The sequence below is a fragment of the Oncorhynchus kisutch genome, linkage group LG11 (genome assembly GCF_002021735.2).
Source record: "Oncorhynchus kisutch isolate 150728-3 linkage group LG11, Okis_V2, whole genome shotgun sequence".
Taxonomy (NCBI): Eukaryota; Metazoa; Chordata; class Actinopteri; order Salmoniformes; family Salmonidae; genus Oncorhynchus; species Oncorhynchus kisutch.
The window spans coordinates 42,107,936-42,125,854 of NC_034184.2; the positions used below are offsets into that span (position 1 = coordinate 42,107,936).

The 17,919-nt window shown below is 41.8% G+C and overlaps 1 protein-coding gene across 1 annotated transcript; it reads left to right on the forward strand.

Moving 5' to 3' along the window:
* Positions 1-9: 9 nt before the first annotated feature.
* On the forward strand, positions 10-4,524 carry LOC109899666 (elongation of very long chain fatty acids protein 6-like). The gene is made up of 4 exons (XM_020495095.2): positions 10-318; positions 892-1,023; positions 2,354-2,505; positions 2,696-4,524. Exons 1-4 carry the CDS (start codon positions 221-223, stop codon positions 3,121-3,123), a joined length of 810 nt encoding a protein of 269 aa, XP_020350684.1. The 5' UTR covers positions 10-220; the 3' UTR covers positions 3,124-4,524.
* Positions 4,525-17,919: the final 13,395 nt, after the last annotated feature.

Below are 17,919 nucleotides of genomic sequence, written 5' to 3' on the forward strand. Positions count from 1 at the left end.
GAGAGGGCAGGGCAGAATCCCATCATAGTCCACGCCCGTATATAATAAAGGTGTTATTTGTGCGTAAATGAAATCAGGTGTGAGTAGAGTAGTGGTGGAGAGGACGCATGTGCGCGTTTATGATTAATCTAACATCACTAGGTAGCCTCCTATCTACTGGGATTTTAAATCATAGAGAATAAATTATACATAGCCTAGTTTAGAGAGAGCAAGACCGAAAATGAATGAGACTGAATATAATCAAGTGCCACTTTCTCAATATGGTTTCGAGCAGCAATTTGACGAGCGAGGCGCTATCGAATGGATGCAAGAAAACTGGTATGTTTATAACATTTGTTTGGTTTCAAAATAATGATAATCACTTTGTTCGTGTGGTCGAACAGGACAGCTGAGTCAGGGTCAGGTGTTGCCCTTGATCACTTCAAATTGAAGAGCGTCAGGTGTGACGTCAATTCTGACAGCCTAAGGTTGAAGCCAACTATATTATACAAATTTCTTTACCACCTTATTACTCAAATAACAGCCACGTTGTTCTGTTGCTTTTGAAATTAGAATATCCACCTCTAGTAGTGGTTTACTCTGGATGGCTAGTAAAGAAGTCAGCCAAACAGCATGGGAAAAGATTTTGTACAAATGTAACATTTCATTTCAAGCCAGCTACTATCAACGGAAGTGGCTAGGGCTGATTGCTTTAGTCAATAAATTTCACATATCACCATAGTAAACTGGGTGTGCCATGTTAAATACCTTCAGCATGAGTAATAGTGAATGTAAAAACATCACTTCATTAAAGTCCTAGGGTGTGCTCAATCACTGAAATGCATTGCAGCTGAGTAACCTTGCCATGGGCACAATCGAAGGAAACTTACTGACATGTTTCTCTCTCACCAGGAGTAAGGCTTTTTTGTTCTGTGGCTTGTATGCAGCGCTGGTCTTTGGAGGCCAACATTTCATGAAAGAGAGGCCTAAACTTAGTCTGCGCAGACCACTGGTGCTGTGGTCACTCAGCCTGGCCATCTTCAGGTGAGTTAACACAGAACACCCACATTTACCTCTGACATTTGAGTGAATGGAAGATGTACACGGTCTGTTTGCCAACAGTAATCTTGTCATGTCTCTGGAAACTGAAATACCCTACGCTTTAAATCTATATTGTGAACTTAGTATTTTTTTGTTTGTTCTTTACATCTAACAAGTCACTTTCATTATGCATCCATCCGTTAACAATCCTGATGGTAGAAAGATGGCTTGTCATAATCATTTAAGTGTTTAAAATTCTTACTCCTACTGTTTTAAGATCACTCTTTGTGCTGAAATGAAGAATTGTTTTGTGCAGAAAGCACCCTCATGCAGCATCTTTTCACGTGGTGGAACTAAGCATACTGTACATGTGCACTGCTTTGTAAGGGCAGTTTCCTAGATGCCAACTTGACCTTACTACATATATCTTCCTAGTGCAAGGCTCTCAACCATTTTCCTGGAGTGCTTCTATCCTGTAGGTTTTTCACTCCAACCCTAATTTAGTGCACCTGATTCTAATAATTAGCTGGTTGATAAAAGGAATCGGATTAGTTAAAATCTACAGGAGGGTAGCGCTTCAGGAACGGGCTTGTGGAACCCTGCCCTAGTGACATGCTGTCAGGAAGCCCTATACTACATATGTGGTTTAAGGAGTTAGTGATGTAACTTTAGTGAACTCAGAGTTCAACTCGGGGAACACCGGATTCACAAATGGCTCAACTCTTTAGCCAGGTATATTTGGCAACAAATCCTTCAGAACTTAGGTAACTCAGGTAACTCGGGGGGGGGGGGGGGGGGGGGGTGCTTACTCCATTTATCCTGAATGAAGTGTCTGTGCTATGAGTTGCGGACCAAAGACATCAGGTTCCCTCATTGTAAATGTTGCATCATCCCCTTCATTTGAGGAATGGTTGCTATTTATTTTATTTGAACATTACTAATGACAAAAATGCATTAACTTCACACAGCGAAAGTTGTGGATGACTTAATATAATAACTTAATTGATAGGTGTGGGGGGGGGGGGGGGTGTAAAAGGTGCTTGTGCATTGATAAGCACACCAATGACTGCATTAAAGCTAAATCATACAAATAAAGATGGAATTACAACAAGCCTATTTCAAACCATAGCCTGCTGATTTTTGCAAGCTAACTTGTTTCATCGTGATTTTGGCACATATGAACATGTGGCACCGACTCAGCCATGGCTTGATGTTTCAGCATTCTCAACGAATAGATTGACTAGACATGCACACGATGTTACAAGCCTGCTAGTGTAACTTTTAGTATTGCTTTTGCCCACTAGTGCAATGCTTAACTTTATTTTAATTGCAGTATCATTGGAGCAATTCGAACAGGATGGTACATGCTGTATATCCTCTCAACCAGCGGTTTCAGACAGTCTATATGTGACCAGAGCTTCTACAATGGACCAGTGAGCAAGTTCTGGGCCTATGCCTTTGTCCTGAGCAAAGCCCCTGAACTGGGTAAGAACCGGGGATGGAACTGCCAGTCGTTTGTCTGAACTTGGCAATTTGTCCACTCCTACCATGAGTGTCTAATTTATGACAAACCATATAACTTAGTCGAAGATGTGCAGTAAATGTTTAAGTGCGTCTGCATGTCTGGGACCATAACTTTGTCGGTCCTGATGTGTCCTCTCAATGACCTCCACAGGCGACACGGCATTCATTGTGCTCCGTAAGCAGCGGCTGATCTTCCTGCACTGGTACCACCACATTACCGTGCTGCTCTACTCCTGGTACTCCTACAAGGATCAAGTGGCTGGAGGCGGCTGGTTCATGACCATGAACTACTCTGTTCACGCACTCATGTATAGCTACTACGCGGTGCGGGCAGCCGGCTACCGGGTGCCACGCCCCTTTGCCGTGGTCATCACCACCTTCCAGATCGCTCAGATGGCCATGGGGCTGACGGTCAGTTGGCTGGTCTACCACTGGATGCAGGAGGGGGACTGCCACTCCTACCTGAACAACATTATGTGGAGCTCCCTCATGTACCTCAGCTACCTGCTCCTCTTCTCCTCCTTCTTCTACCAGACCTACATGAAAGGCAAAGGTGGCAAGAGCTCCAAGATGGACTAATTTGTGGGGTGAGGGATTGCTACGTTGCCTGACGGGGCCCAGTTTTAAGCTTTTCACGACAATGGCAGCGATAAGTATCCATTCCCTATACACCTTATGCCATTAGTTTACCAGCAGTGAACTATTTTCCTGAACCTGTCAAGTGACCTCTACTGTCTGAAGTGTTTACAGAAATGTTTTCATGAAGATGTTGCTCGTTGTATCATAGTTCCGATCTGTGCTTTTCAAAAGGCACATGTAATGGCACCCCCTGCGAGTTTCTGTTCAGGCTGGTGCGACTGGTTTTCATACACATTTTCATGGTTCTCTTCTGAGCTTGTCAATGGACCAATAAGAGGGCTGGCAGCTGGTACGCCCATACCCAACCCCAATATTTGGCATTTCTCATTACCTTGGATTAGCCAACACCAGCATATTTCACTATGACTGTCTCGTAGGTGTGGGCCTTTGGTTTCTCTGAACTGGTTTCCAAAACTCACCCTGTGAGATATTTGGTCACTTTAAATGGTGTAGTTGTGTTCTAACTCAAAGGAATCTTCCTGAAAGCAGCTACTTGTCGGGTGTTCATGTAAATGTATTTATTTGATCGTATGATGGCAGCTGGAATAGTGCCGGAAAAGTCCAACTTTCCCATGGTCTCTCACTGCACAATTATTAGATTTTTTTGCACTAGAGATGACTAGTTTATTTTTGTGCTCTTAGGATGCAAGCAATGCCATGTTGCTTTTTTCTGATGCATCACAGGAGTGGTTTTTGGTTTCACTGTCACTTTCTGGTGAGAATGCTGTGTATCCTGAAAAGAATTCCTAATTAAAAGAAAAGCCTGTTCTGCTGTGAAAATGTCAGGTATTTTTGTCCCACCTCATTCTAAAGTTGTTTTTTAGAAAGGGAATGTTGAGCTTTGTTTTTAAGTAGCTGGAAACAGACTTGGTATCTTGACATGCATATATTTGTTGTCTTGCTGATAATTCAGTTCTGTTTATTTAATGAATAATATTTATTGGTCTTTACAGGTTAAAGGGAGTATGAATGTATTTTGTTCCTGGGGGGGGGGGCGGCGCGCTGAGAAAGATACTTTTATTATGCTCAGCGTTAAACACCATTTTCACTCTAGCTAAACTTGCCAGTGGAATTTGAATGCCATGTTTACATTTTGTTAAAATTTGCAGCAGAAAAAGCTAAATGTATTTTAAGATGTGCCAAATGATGCTGAACAACCCTATGTCAAGATTATCTGTATGTATTGCCATATTGAGCAGATGGCCATCAGCCGATGAATTCTGTGATCCTGATCCGACGTGTTTGACATTGACATGTACTACGTGTTATAAATGAAAACGGACCAACTAAAGCCTTCTAATATTTGAAATGTACTATAATAAAGCACTCTTTTGAAATCTGTTTTTAAATCCTGTGATTTGCTATAACCCGGTAAACAAGCAAGTAGGTGACTGTAAGAACTTTAGTAGCTACATTTTGTTAGTGACATTATAGGAAAAATGTCACGGGGGGGGGGGGGGGGGGGGGTGAGGACTGGTGTACAGTAATTCATTATTGGCTTTCATTGCTACGGAAGGAAATTTGAAATACACTGAACAAAAAACAGTTTCCATGAGCTGAAATAAAATATGCCAGGAATGTTCTATACATGCTTATTTCTCAATGTGCACATGTTTACATCCCTGTTAATGAGCATTTGTCCTTTGCCAAGATAATCCATCCACCTGACAGGTATGGCATATCAAGAAGCTTATCACTCAAGTGCACCTTGTGCTGTGGACAAAAGGCCACAAATGTGCCATTTTGTCAACGCATTGCCGCAGCTGTCAAGTTTTGAGGGAGCGTGCAATTGGCATGTTGACTGCAGGAATGACCGGAGCTGACTGTTCATTTCTCTACCATAAGCTGCCTTCAATGTTTTAGAATTTTGCAGTACCAGCCTCAAATGTAACCATGCCAGTCCAGGACCTCCAAGGCATCATCTGCAAGGTCATCTAAGACCTGCCACCCGGACAGCTGACGAAACTGTTCATTTGCACAACCAAAGGATTTCTGAACAAACTATCAGAAACCATCTCAGGGAAGCTCATCTGCATGCTTGTCTTGACCTGACTGCAGTTTGACGTCGTAACCGGCAAATGCTCACCTTCGATGGCCACTGGAGAAGTGGGCACTTCACGGCTGAATCCCCGTTTCAGTTGTACCAGGCAGGTGGTAGATGGCTTGTGTTGTGTGGGCTAGTGGTTTGCTGATGTCAACATGAACAGATTCCCCGATGGGGTTATGGGCAGGCATAAGCTACGAACAATTGCATTTTATCGATGGCAATTTGAATGCGCAGAGATACCGTGACGCGATCCTGAGGCCCATTGTTGTGCTATTCATCCACCGCCATCACCATGTTTCAACAATGCAAGGATCTGTACACAATTCCTGGAAGCTGAAAATGTCCCAGTTCTTTAATGGCCTACATACTCAGACATGTCACCCATTGAGCATGTTTGGGATGCTCTGGATCGACGTGTACGACCGCATGTTCCAGATTCGACCAATATCCAGAGACTTTGCACAGCCATTGAAGAGGAGTGGGACAACATTCCAGAGGCCACAATCAACAGCCTGATCAACTCTATGCGAAGGAGAGGGGTCGAGCTGCATGAGGCAAATGTCGGTCACACCAGATACTGACTGGTTTTCTGATCCACACTAACTTTTTTTTAAGGTATCTGTGACCAGCAGATGCATATCTGTATTCCCAGTTGTGAAATCCATAGATTAGGGCCTAATTTATTTATTTCAATTGACAGACTTCCTTATATGAACTGTAACTCAGTCAAATCTTTGAAATTGTTGCATGTTTAGTATATTTCTGTTAAGTGTAGCATTTTTGACAAAGATGGAGGAAAAAAAGTGTAATTAATCTTCGTACAGCACTTACAGTATGTACTGCTGGTGAAGAATTATCTTTACGTTTCAACATTTATTTAAATTGTATCAAAATGCTGAATTTTTTCACGAAGATACACACTAGCATTAAATGACAAAAATATACAAAGTATTTTGCAAAATGTAAAGACATTTTCAGATATGCCACTGGTTTAATATCAAGTCATGTCAGAACAACAAACCATCTGCAAGCTGTTACCAGAATAAGTCACTCATTCATGGCTGTGCCGGCACTCTTTTGTTCCAGAATGTTCTGTATGGCATGTTCAGGAGCTTTCTGGCCCATCTCCTTCCAGCTCTTCTGCAGCAGAAAGTTATTGCTCTTTCCCTGGGTGATGAGGCAGTGGGGAAACCATAGCCCTTTGAATTGACTGGTGCGATACTGAAGAGAGTAGTCAGATATCAAGGTCAAAACAATAACTTTCTGACGGGAGAGGGAAGAGAAGAGTGAGGATCACCTACCTGGGCAATACACAATATAAACAAAAGTATGTTGACTAGAGGTCGACTGATTTTATGATTTTTCAACGCCGATACCGATTTATTGGAGGACCAAAAAAAGACGATACCGATTAATCGGCCATTTAAAACATTTTAAAATATGTATATTTGTAATAATGACAATTACAACAATACTGAATTAACACTTATTTTAACTTAATACATAAATAAAATCCATTTAGTCTCATAAATAATGAAACATGCTCAATTTGGTTTAAATAATGCAAAAACAGTGTTGAAGAAGAAAGTAAAAGTGCAATATGTGCCATGTAAAAAAGCTAATGTTTAAGTTCCTTGCACAGAACACTAGAACGTATGACAGCTGGTGGTTCCTTTTAACATGAGTCTTCAATATTCCCAGTTGAGAAGTTTTAGGTTGTAGTTATTGGAATTATAGGACTATTTCTCTCTATACCATTTGTATTTCATATACCTTTGACTATTGGATGTTCTTATAGGCACTATAGTATTGCCAGCCTAATCTCGGGAGTTGATAGGCTTGAAATCATAAACAGCACTGTGCTTCAAGCATTGCGAAGAGCTGCTGGCAAACGCAGGAAAGTGCTGTTTGAATGAATGCTTACGAGCCTGCTGCTGCCTACCACCGCTCAGTCAGACTGCTCTATCAAATATCAAATCATAGACTTAATTATAATAAACACACACAAATACGATCCTTAGGTCAATATGTTCAAATCCGTTAACTATCATTTCGAAAACAAAACATTTATTCTTTCAGTGAAATACGGAATCATTCCGTATTTTATCGAACACGTGACAACCCTAAGTCTAAATATTGCTGTTACATTGCACAACCTTCAATGTTATGTCATAATTGTGTAAATTTCTGGCAAATTAGTTTGAAACAAGCCAGGGACCCAAACTACTGCATATACCCAGACGTGACATAATTTTCCTAGTTAATATTGCCTGCTAACATGAATTTCTTTTAACTAAATATGCAGGTTTAAAAACTATTCTTCTGTATATTGATTTGAAGAAAGGCATTGATGTTTATGGTTAGCTTCATTGGTGCAACGATTGTGCTTTTTTTCGCCAATGTGCTTTTGTTAAATCATCACCCGTTTGGCGAAGTAGGCTGTGGTTCGATGATAAATTAACAGGAACCGCATTGATTATATGCAGCGCAGGACACGCTAGTTAAACTAGTAATATCATCAACCATGTGTAGTTAACTAGTGATTATGTTAAGATTGATTGTTTTTTATAAGATAAGTTTAATGCTAGCTAGCAACTTACCTTGGCTCTTTGCTGCACTCACATAACAGGTGGTCAGCCTGCTACGCAGTCTCCTCGTGAATTGCAATGTAATCGGCCATAATCGGCATCCAAAAATGCCAATAACCGATTGTTATGAAAACTTGAAATCGGCTCTAAACAATCAGCCATGCCTCTAAAGTGGACACCCCTTCAAATGAGTGGATTCGACTATTTCTGCCATCAAGCACACAACCATAAATAAAGCACACAACCACGCAATCTCCATAGACAAACATTTGCAGTAGAATGGCCTTACTGAAGAGCTCAATGACTTTCAACGTGGCACTGTCATAGGATGCCACCTTTTCAACAAGTCAGTTTGTCAAATTTCAGCCCTGCTAGAGCTGCTCCAGGCAACTGTAAGTGCTGTTATTGTGAAGTAGAACGTCTAAGAGCAACAACGGCTAAGCCGCGAAGTGGTAGGCCACACAAGCTCACAGAACGGAATTGCAGAGTGCTGAAGTGTAAAAATCACCTGTCCTCGGTTGCAACAATCACTACCGAGTTCCAAACTGCCTCTGGAAGGAATGTCAGCACAATAACTGTTAGTCGGGAGCTTCATGAAATGGGTTTCCAAGGGTGGCAGGTAGCCTAGTGGTTAGAGCGTTGGGCCTGTAACCGAAAGGTTGCTGGATCGAATCCCAGAGCTGACAAGGTAAAAATCTGTCGTTCTGCCTCTGAGCAAGGCAGTTGTTCCCCGGGCGCCCGAAGACGTGGATGTCGATTAAGTCAGCGTCCCACACCTCTCTAATTCAGAGGGATTGGGTTAAATGTGGAAGGCATTAAATTGTACAACTGACTAGGTATCTCCTTTCCAAACTGCCTCTGGAAGCACAATAACTGTTTGTTGTGAACTTAAGGAAATGGGTTTTCATGGCCGAGCAGCCGCACACAAGCCTAAAATCACCATGTGCAATGCCAAGCGTCGGCTGGAGTGGTGTAAAGCTTGCACCATTGGACTCTGAGGGCAGTGGAAACGCGTTCTCTGGAGTGATGAATCACGCTTCACCATCCGAAGGATTAATCTGGGTTTGGCGGATGCCAGGAGAACACTACCTGCACGAATGCATAGTGCCAATTGTAAAGTTTGGTGGAGGAGGAATAAAATAAACAGGGGCTGTTTTTTATGGTTCGGGCTACACCACTTAAGGTGTAGGGAAATATTAATGCTACAGCACACAATGACATTCTAGAAAATTCTGTGCTTCCAACTTTGTGACAACAGTTTGGGTAAGGCCCTTTCCAGTTTCAGCATGACAATGCCCCCGTGCACAAAGCAAGGTCCATACAGAAATGGTTTGTCGAAATCGATGTGGAAGAATTTGATTGGCCTGTGCAGAGCCCTGACCTCAACCCCATCGAACACCTCTGGGATGAATTGGAACGCCGACTGCGAGCCAGACCTAATCACCCAAAATCCATCTGAATTATCAACAGCGAAACGACAGTAAATGCATGTAGATAGCACAATACAAGGTTAAGGCACACACATTGTACAAAAGTGTATATACCCACCTGAATGACTTCGTCAGTGGTGGTAAAAGTACCCAATTGTCATACTTGAGTAAAAGTGTAGATACCTTACTAGAAAGTTACTCAAGTGAAAGTAACGGGCCTCCCGAGTGGCGCATCGGTCTAGGGTGCTGCATCGCAGTCTAAGGCATTGCATCGCAGTGCTTGAGGTATCACTATAGACCCGGGTTCGATCCCAGGCTGTGACACAGCCGGCTGTGACTGGGAGACCCATGAGGCGGCATACAATTAGCCCAACGTCGTCCGGGTTAGGGGAGGGTTTGACCAGCCGGGATGTCCTTGTCCCATCGCACTCTAGTGACTCCTTGTGATGGGCCGGGGACTTGCTAGTTGACCTCAGTTGCCAGTTGTACGGGTCGTGTTTCGGGGGACGCATGGCTGTCGACCTTCGCCTCTCCCGAGCCCGTACGGGAGCTGCAGTGATGGGAAAAGACTAACTACCAAGTGGTTATCAAAAAATTGGGGTGAAAGAGGCAAAAGTTGAAAAAATAAAAGGGAAAGTCACCCAGTAAAATACTATTTGAGTAAAAGTCTAAAAGTATTTGGTTTTAATGTACTTGTAAGTAAATGTAATTGTATCACAGCCAAGCTGACGGCACCATTTCCTTGTAAAAAAATGTAGCCAGGGGCACACCAACAGACATTATTTACAAAATATGAATTTGTGTTTTGTGAGTCCGCCAGACCGTAAGTGTGTGAATTTCACAATCAATTGTGTGCTAAGCATTTAAAATTTAACGAGTACTTTGAGTTGTCAGGGAAAATATTTTCTTTAGGAATGTAGTGAAATACAATTTGTAAAAAAATATAAATAGTGAAGTACATATACCCCAAAAATTGCGTAAGTAGTGCTTTAAAGTATTTTTTACTTTAAGTACTTTCCCACGGTACACAATACATTCTAAGGCTAGGATTGGACAGTCTTCCCAAACAAATGTGCATAGGTAGCCTAGCAACATACTACTTACTGTACATGACCAATGAGCTAAATGTCAAGTGAGGTGCTTTATCATGATGTAACATACGGTGTGTAACCAAGTAAAACAAACATTAAATAGGCCAGTTAATAGAAATATATACAGTGGGGAGAACAAGTATTTGATAACCTGCTAAATCGACAGTGTTTCCCACTTACAAAGCATGTAGAGGTCTGTCATTTTTATCATAGGTACACTTCAACTGTGAGAGACAAAATCTAAAACAAAAATTTAAAAAAATCACATTGTATGATTTTTAAGTAATTAATTTGCATTTTATTGCAAGACATAAGTATTTGATAAATCAGAAAAGCAGAACTTAATATTTGGTACAGAAACTTTTGTTTGCAATTACAGAGATCATACGTTTCCTGTAGTTCTTGACCAGGTTTGCACACACTGCAGCAGGGATTTTGGCCCACTCCTCCATACAGACCTTATCCAGATCCTTCAGGTTTCGGGGCTGTCGCTGGGCAATAGGGACTTTCAGCTCCCTCCAAAGATTTTCTATTGGGTTCAGGTCTGGAGACTGGCTAGGCCACTCCAGGACCTTGAGATGCTTCTTACGGAGCCACTCCTTAGTTGCCCTAGCTGTGTGTTTCGGGTCGTTGTCATGCTGGAAGACCCAGCAACAACCCATCTTCAATGCTCTTACTGAGGGAAGGAGGTTGTTGGCCCAAATCTCACGATACATGGCCCCATCCATCCTCCCCTCAATACGGTGCAGTCGTCCTGTCCCCTTGCAGAAAAAAATCCCCAACAAATGATGTTTCCACCTCCATGCTTCATGGTTGGGATTATGTTCTTGGGGTTGTACTCATCCTTTAGACCAACAAGCTCTATTTTTGTCCCATCAGACCACATGACCTTCTCCCATTCCTCCTCTGGATCATCCAGATGGTCATTGGAAAACTTCAGACGGGCCTAGACATGCGCTGGCTTGAGCAGGGGGACCAGCCCAGCCTTGTGCAGGTCTGCAGGATTTTAATCCATGACGGCGTAGTGTGTTACTAATGGTTTTCTTTGAGACTGTGGTCCCAGCTCTCTTCAGGTCATTGACCAGGTCCTGCCGTGTAGTTCTGGGCTGATCCCTCACCTTCCTCATCACCCCACGAGGTGAGATCTTGCATGGAGCCCCAGACCAAGGGTGATTGACCGTCATCTTGAACTTCTTCCATTTTCTAATAATTGAGCCAACAGTTGTTGCCTTCTCACCAAGCTGCTTGCCTATTGTTCTGTAGCCCATCCCAGCCCAGCCTTGTGCAGGTCTGCAATTTTATCCCTGATGTCCTTACACAGCTCTCTGGTCTTGGCCATTGTGGAGAGGTTGGAGTCTGTTTGATTGAGTGTGTGGACAGGTGTCTTTTATATAGGTAATGAGTTCAAACAGGTGCAGTTAATACAGGTAATGAGTGGAGAACAGGAGGGCTTCTTAAAGAAAAACTAACAGGTCTGTGAGAGACGGAATTCTTACTGGTTGGTAGGTGATCAAATACTTATGTCATGCAATAAAATTAATTACAAAAGAATCATACAATGTGATTTTCTGGATATTTGTTTTAGATTCCGTCTCTCACATTTGAGGTGTACCTATGATAAAAAATTACAGACCTCTACATGCTTTGTAAGTAAGGAAAACCTGCTTTCACAGGCATTACTGTGATGAATAAAACAAGTTTTTGTTATATATCCAGCAAAACTATTTTACATAGATCTTGGACTCTCATCATAGTTTTATCAACAGCGCTTTGAGCAGTATATCTTGGGGTTTCGGCTGCCTTGGAGTCAGTCACACATGGCACAAAGCCTCCCCCTAGTGGACAAGACAGACAATTACTCAGCAACTTACTCAGGTTGGAACTATATCCTGCAGTGTTGATTTTCAATTCCTGTGCAGCAGATTATGAGGTCTGCAGTTATCTCTGTATCCTTGTTGGTCACGATCACCAAGTCCTTGTGGGTTATATTGAGCTCCAGGTCAGAAACTTTCTCCCCTAGTGTCAGCTGGAAGGGTGAAGCCATAGGGGGACATTGTGAAATACACAAGTGGAATTACATTACAGCAGATGAATAACACCGCGATTCTAATAAATATGTTTAGTATGTAACAGATGATCAAAGACTCAAAGTTTTACACTATTTATTCTTGTATACAGAAGATAGCCCTATTTGTTAAAATACGATAAGTCCATATTATGGCAAGAACAGCTCAAATAAGCAAAGAGAAATGACAGTCCATCATTGCTGTAAGACATGGTCAGTCAATCTGGAAAATTTCAAGAACTTTGAAAGTTTCTTCAAGTGCAGTCGCAAAAACCATCAAGCACTATGATGAAACTGGCTCTCATGAGGACCGCAACAGGAATGGAAGACCCAGAGTTACCTCTGCCGCAGAGGATAGGTTCATTAGAGTTACCAGCCTCAGAAATTACAACCCAAATAAATGTTTCACAGAGTTAAAGTAACAGACGTATCTCAGCATCAACTGTTCAGAGGAGACTGTGTGAATCAGGCCTTCATGGTCAAATTGCTGCAAAGAAACCACTGCTAAAGGACACCAATGAAAAGAAGAGACTTGCTTGGGCCAAGAAACACAAGCAATGGATATTAGACCAGTGGAAATGTGTTCTTTGGTCTGGAGTCTAAATTTGAGATTTTTGGTTCCAACCACTGTGTCTTTGTGAGATGTGGTGTGTGTAGACTGATGATCTCTGCATATGTATTTCCCACCGTAAAGCATGGAGGAGGAGGTGTTATGGTGTGGGGGTTCTTTGCTGGTGACACTGTCTGTGATTTATTTAGAATTCAAGGCACACTTAACCAGCATGGTTACCACAGCACTCTGCAGCGATACGCCATCCCATCTGGTTTGGGCTTAGTGGGACTATCATTTGTTTTTCAACAGGACAATGACCCAACACACCTCCAGGCTGTGTTACCAAGAAGGAGAGTGATGGAGTGCTGCATCAGATGACCTGGCCTCCACAATCACCCGACCTCAACCAAATTAAGATGGTTTGGGATGAGTCGGACTGCAGAGTGAAAAAAAAGCAGCCAACAAGTGCTCAGCATGTGTGGGAACTCCTTCAAGACTGTTGGAAAAGCATTCCAGGTGAAGCTGGTTAAGAGAATGCCAAGAGTGTGCAAATCTGTCATCAAGGCAAAGGGTGACTATTTGGAGAATGTGAAATAGCCACCCTATGTTTAACACTTTTTTGGCGACTACATGATTTCATATGTTATTTCATAGTTTTGATGTCTTCACTATTATTCTACAAATGTAGAAAATAAAGAAAAACCCTTGAATGAGTAGGTGTTCTAAAACTTTTGACCGATAGTGTACACAAATAATAATGAAAACTAAAAAACAAGAACTCACGAATGCCAGTTAACAACCCAAATAACACTATCAGTAATCCAAATGCAATCTATGTGTATATACACCAAACATATATACTAAGAATGATATATACAGCAGTAGATATATTACAGTGAGCTATGTCAATAATCCAGTATATAAATACTGGAGAGGTATATAAACAGTGTAACAAAAATTTGGTAACAATCCAGTGTATAATCTAGTATTTTGGCAATCACCCTCTGTACACACATGGGCTCTCATGGACATTCTCTGTCTGCTGAGCAAGATATAATCATAAAACATTTACTCTGACTAGTGCTGTTTTCCATCCAATTGGCTACAGATTTTCATGTGAATATTCTAAAATCCCATAAACAATATGCACATTTTCCAACCAGCACTATCTGCGCACTGTTGGCTAGAGTGGACATATAGCCTACAGTGCATTGGGAAAGTATTCAGACTCCTTGACGTTATCCACATTTTGTTACGTTACAGCCGTATTCTAAAATTGATTCAATTGTTTTCTACCATCATCAATCTATACACAATACCCCATAGTGACAAAGCAAAAATAGATTTCTAGAAATGTTTGCAAATGTATTAAAAAAACAAACATTTTATATAAGTATTGAGACACTTTACTGGGTACTTTATTGAAGCACCATTGGCAGCGATTACAGCCTCGAGTCTTCTTGGGTATGACGCTACAAGTTTGGCACACCTGTATTTAGGGAGTTTCTCCCATTCTTCTCTGCAGATCGTCTCAAACTCTGTCAGTTTGGATGGAGAGCGTCTCTGCACAGGTATTTTCAGGTCTCTCCAGAGATGTTCTATCAGGTTCAAGTCCAGGCTCTGTCTGGGCCACTCAAAGACATTCAGAGACATGTCTTGGTTGTGTACTTACAGTAGGGTTGTTGTCCTGTTGGAAGGTGAACCTTTGCCCCAGTCTGAGCTCCTGAGCGCTCTGGAGCAGGTTTTCGTCAAGGATCTCTCTGTACTTTGCTCCGTTCATCTTTTCCTCGATCCTGACTAGTCTCCCAGTCCCTGCCGCTGAAAAACATCCCCCAGCATGATGCTGCCACCACCATGCTTCACCGTAAGGATGGTGCCAGGTTTCCTCCGGACGTGACGCTTGGCATTCATGCCAAAAAGTTAAATCTTGGTTTCATCAGACCAGAGAATCTTGTTTCTCATAGTCTGCGAGTCCTTTAGGTGCATTTTGGCAAACTCCAAGCGGGCTGTCATGTGCCTTTTACTGACGAATGGCTTCCGAGGAGGAGTGGCTTCCACTCTACCATAAAGGCCTGATTGGTGGAGTTCTGCAGAAATGGTTGTCCTTCTGGAAGGTTCTCCCATCTCCACAGAAGAACTATGGAGCTCTGTCAGAGTGATGATTGGGTTCTTCTTCAACTCCCTGACCAAAGCCTCCTCCCCCGATTGCTCAGTTTCGGTGAACGGCCAGCTCGAGGAAGAGCCTTGGTGGTTCCAAACTTCTTCCATTTAAGAATGATGGAGTCCACTGTGCTCTGGGGATCTTCAATATCTCGGCGCTCTACGGACAATTCCTTCAACCTCCAGGCTTGGTTTTTGCTCTGACATGCACTGTCAACTATGGGACCTTATATAGACAGGTGTGTGCCTTTCTAAATCATGTCCAATCAATTGAATTGACCACAGGTGGACTCCCAAGTTGTAGAAACATCTCAAGGATGATCAATAGAAACTCAATTTCGAGAATTTTCAGTGATCTTCAGGTCAGAAAGTCGGAGCTCTAGAAAGAGGCATGAGTTCCCGAGTTGGAATTCGGAGTTGCATGACCTTTCAAAACGATTTTCCCATTCAGAGCTTGTTTTTTACTTGTTGTGGAAAGGTTTTCATAAAAATGGCAGTTGTACAGGAAAGTCCACACAGCCAGCTACAGTGGAAAAAGGTTCATAATAATCAACAAAAACATGAAGAACTGTGGAAAACGAGCTCACATCTTTATTGAAAGATAGAAATTACATTAAATTCTGAACTAAAATGAGCAGTTGAGGTAGAAAATAGCATAACTGTAACCAATAATGATTAATTGTAACCAATTACTTTTGACACATTTACATGCCCCATTTACCTATTCATGTTTATCTGATTGGTCATAGCAATACAATACTTGTGTATGTCTTTACAGGACAATGTGTAACATCTAGTCTGAGTACCAGTCTCTTTAGCGAACATTCCACTCCTTGCCACTCCCTGTCATTGCCAAAGAGACTGCTCATTGGTTGTTGGAAATAACATTCATATTTTCCATGTGGAGCCTCGGAAAAAAAGAATGAGTATATATAACAAAGACAAAAACAAACATTTAGCTGTTATCTAGGCAAGTTGTTGTAAAACTATGGCGTTTTGTAGTTGGAATTGCAGTATAGTATTTTTTGTTAGTTTTTTAATTGGAGAAAAATCAGTATACATATAAGTATACAGACAATGATAACATATGCTAGGGGGTACAACAAATGAGACTATACAAAGACCTTAAGATGCACACATTGATTGTTTTAACAGCTTTCTTATTAGAGGAATGTATAATGAATGGTCTTAATGTACTGCTCGAATTCCTTATAGAAAACACAGAAGCATTTTTATTAGTGAATTTATATTTATGAATGACATTTTTCCATTAGCACAAGGTAAAAATGTTTCTTTATTATGTTTAAGGAAACCGAGCAGCACATTCTCCCATAAAAAAACAAAAGTCGTAAAGAATATTAACAATTACAAAACTGTGAATATCTTTCCATAATTGTTTTACATGTAGACAATGCCAAAATAAATGTGAAACTGTTTCTGGATGCTCAACAAAAAAAGTACAATCAATGTTAATGTCTTTGAGTTTCTTCGGGTAATGATTCGCAGGGTAATACTTATGGATAGCAAATATCCATTACTCCAGTAGTCCTGTGCAGTTAGAATGAAGGTTAAATCACCTTAGAACCGGGAGCTATCTAGGTAGCCTATGTTGACCACCAGGCACAGTCTATGGTTGATTTCGGATCCGTTGATGAAAGTGCGCCCTTCGATGAAGAGCTTTTTCCACAGCTGGCCAGTTTCTCTCCTTTCGAGAGGTCTTCAGCAAAATGTAGATTGTTATCGCGTAGGAAAGTAGATTTATTGGCTGCTTTCCAGATGGCATCCCTGTAGGTCCGTGATGTGAACTGGAGAATGACACCTCTAGGCTTGGAGTCACCCTGCCTTCTCGTGCCAAGGCGATGTACAGTGTCGACAACATCTGCTAGTTTAGCCCTCTCCACAGGTAGGATAGCTTGGCAGACGTTCTCCCCATCTGCTTCGGAAACTCCGTACAGTATCAGATTCCACCGTCTGGAGTAGCTTTCGAGTTCCGCGATTCTTCTTTGGCACAAGTCCATCTTTACCTCCTCCTTTTCAACACGCTTTTCGATGTGGGCTACCTTCTTCTTAACATCCTTGATTTCCATGCATGCAAAGTCAACCGTTTTTTTTTAAGCCCTCGATTTTCATTGAGTTGTCGCCAACCATTTTCTCTAAGGCATCGCACCTTGTATTGGTGAGCCTGGAAAGAGTAGCGATAACATCATTATTGGCAGTGGCATCTGGGCCCAGTTCAAACATGCCTTTCTTGGAAACTGGAGGTTTGTTTGGGATTATAGGCAAAAAAGGAAAATCCTCATCTGACACGGTCAGAGTCTGTCAGACCAGTATAGTTGTGGCAGTTGTCAATCCAAAGCATTTGCCTCCTGTGTAATGGCATTGGATGATGCCTGAGCATTGCTAGCTGAGGAATTAGCCGTACGCTTTCTCTTTCTGTCAGCGCGTTGTGACATTTTGGAAAATATCATCTTAAATCATCAATTCCCTTCCACACACAAAAGTACTGGGACCCAGCAGAATCTCACTACTACACCCAGTCTCTCAATTCTCCATAATAATATTAATACCTCCAATAGTAGGTCACTCCTTTTAGATTTACCAGATGATAAACTATTCAATACAGACAGAGAATCTGAGCATACTATAATTCTAATTCTAATTCCTCCACCCACTGGAAGCAACTACTATTGCCAACAGTACAACTGAGTATACTGACAGTTCATCTGTTAGTCTTCTCCATATCAAATTCAGAAATTCAAATGCCTGCTCCTGTGCGCCCACTATCTGGGTCCTTGGATCCAT

Coding starts and splice junctions, on each gene's coding strand:
- LOC109899666 (XM_020495095.2), top strand. CDS start 221: ATGAATGAGACTGAATATAATCAAGTGCCACTTTCTCAATATGGTTTC. Junction 319..891: donor GAATGGATGCAAGAAAACTG/GTATGTTTATAA, acceptor CTCTCTCACCAG/GAGTAAGGCTTTTTTGTTCT. Junction 1,024..2,353: donor CTCAGCCTGGCCATCTTCAG/GTGAGTTAACAC, acceptor TTTTAATTGCAG/TATCATTGGAGCAATTCGAA.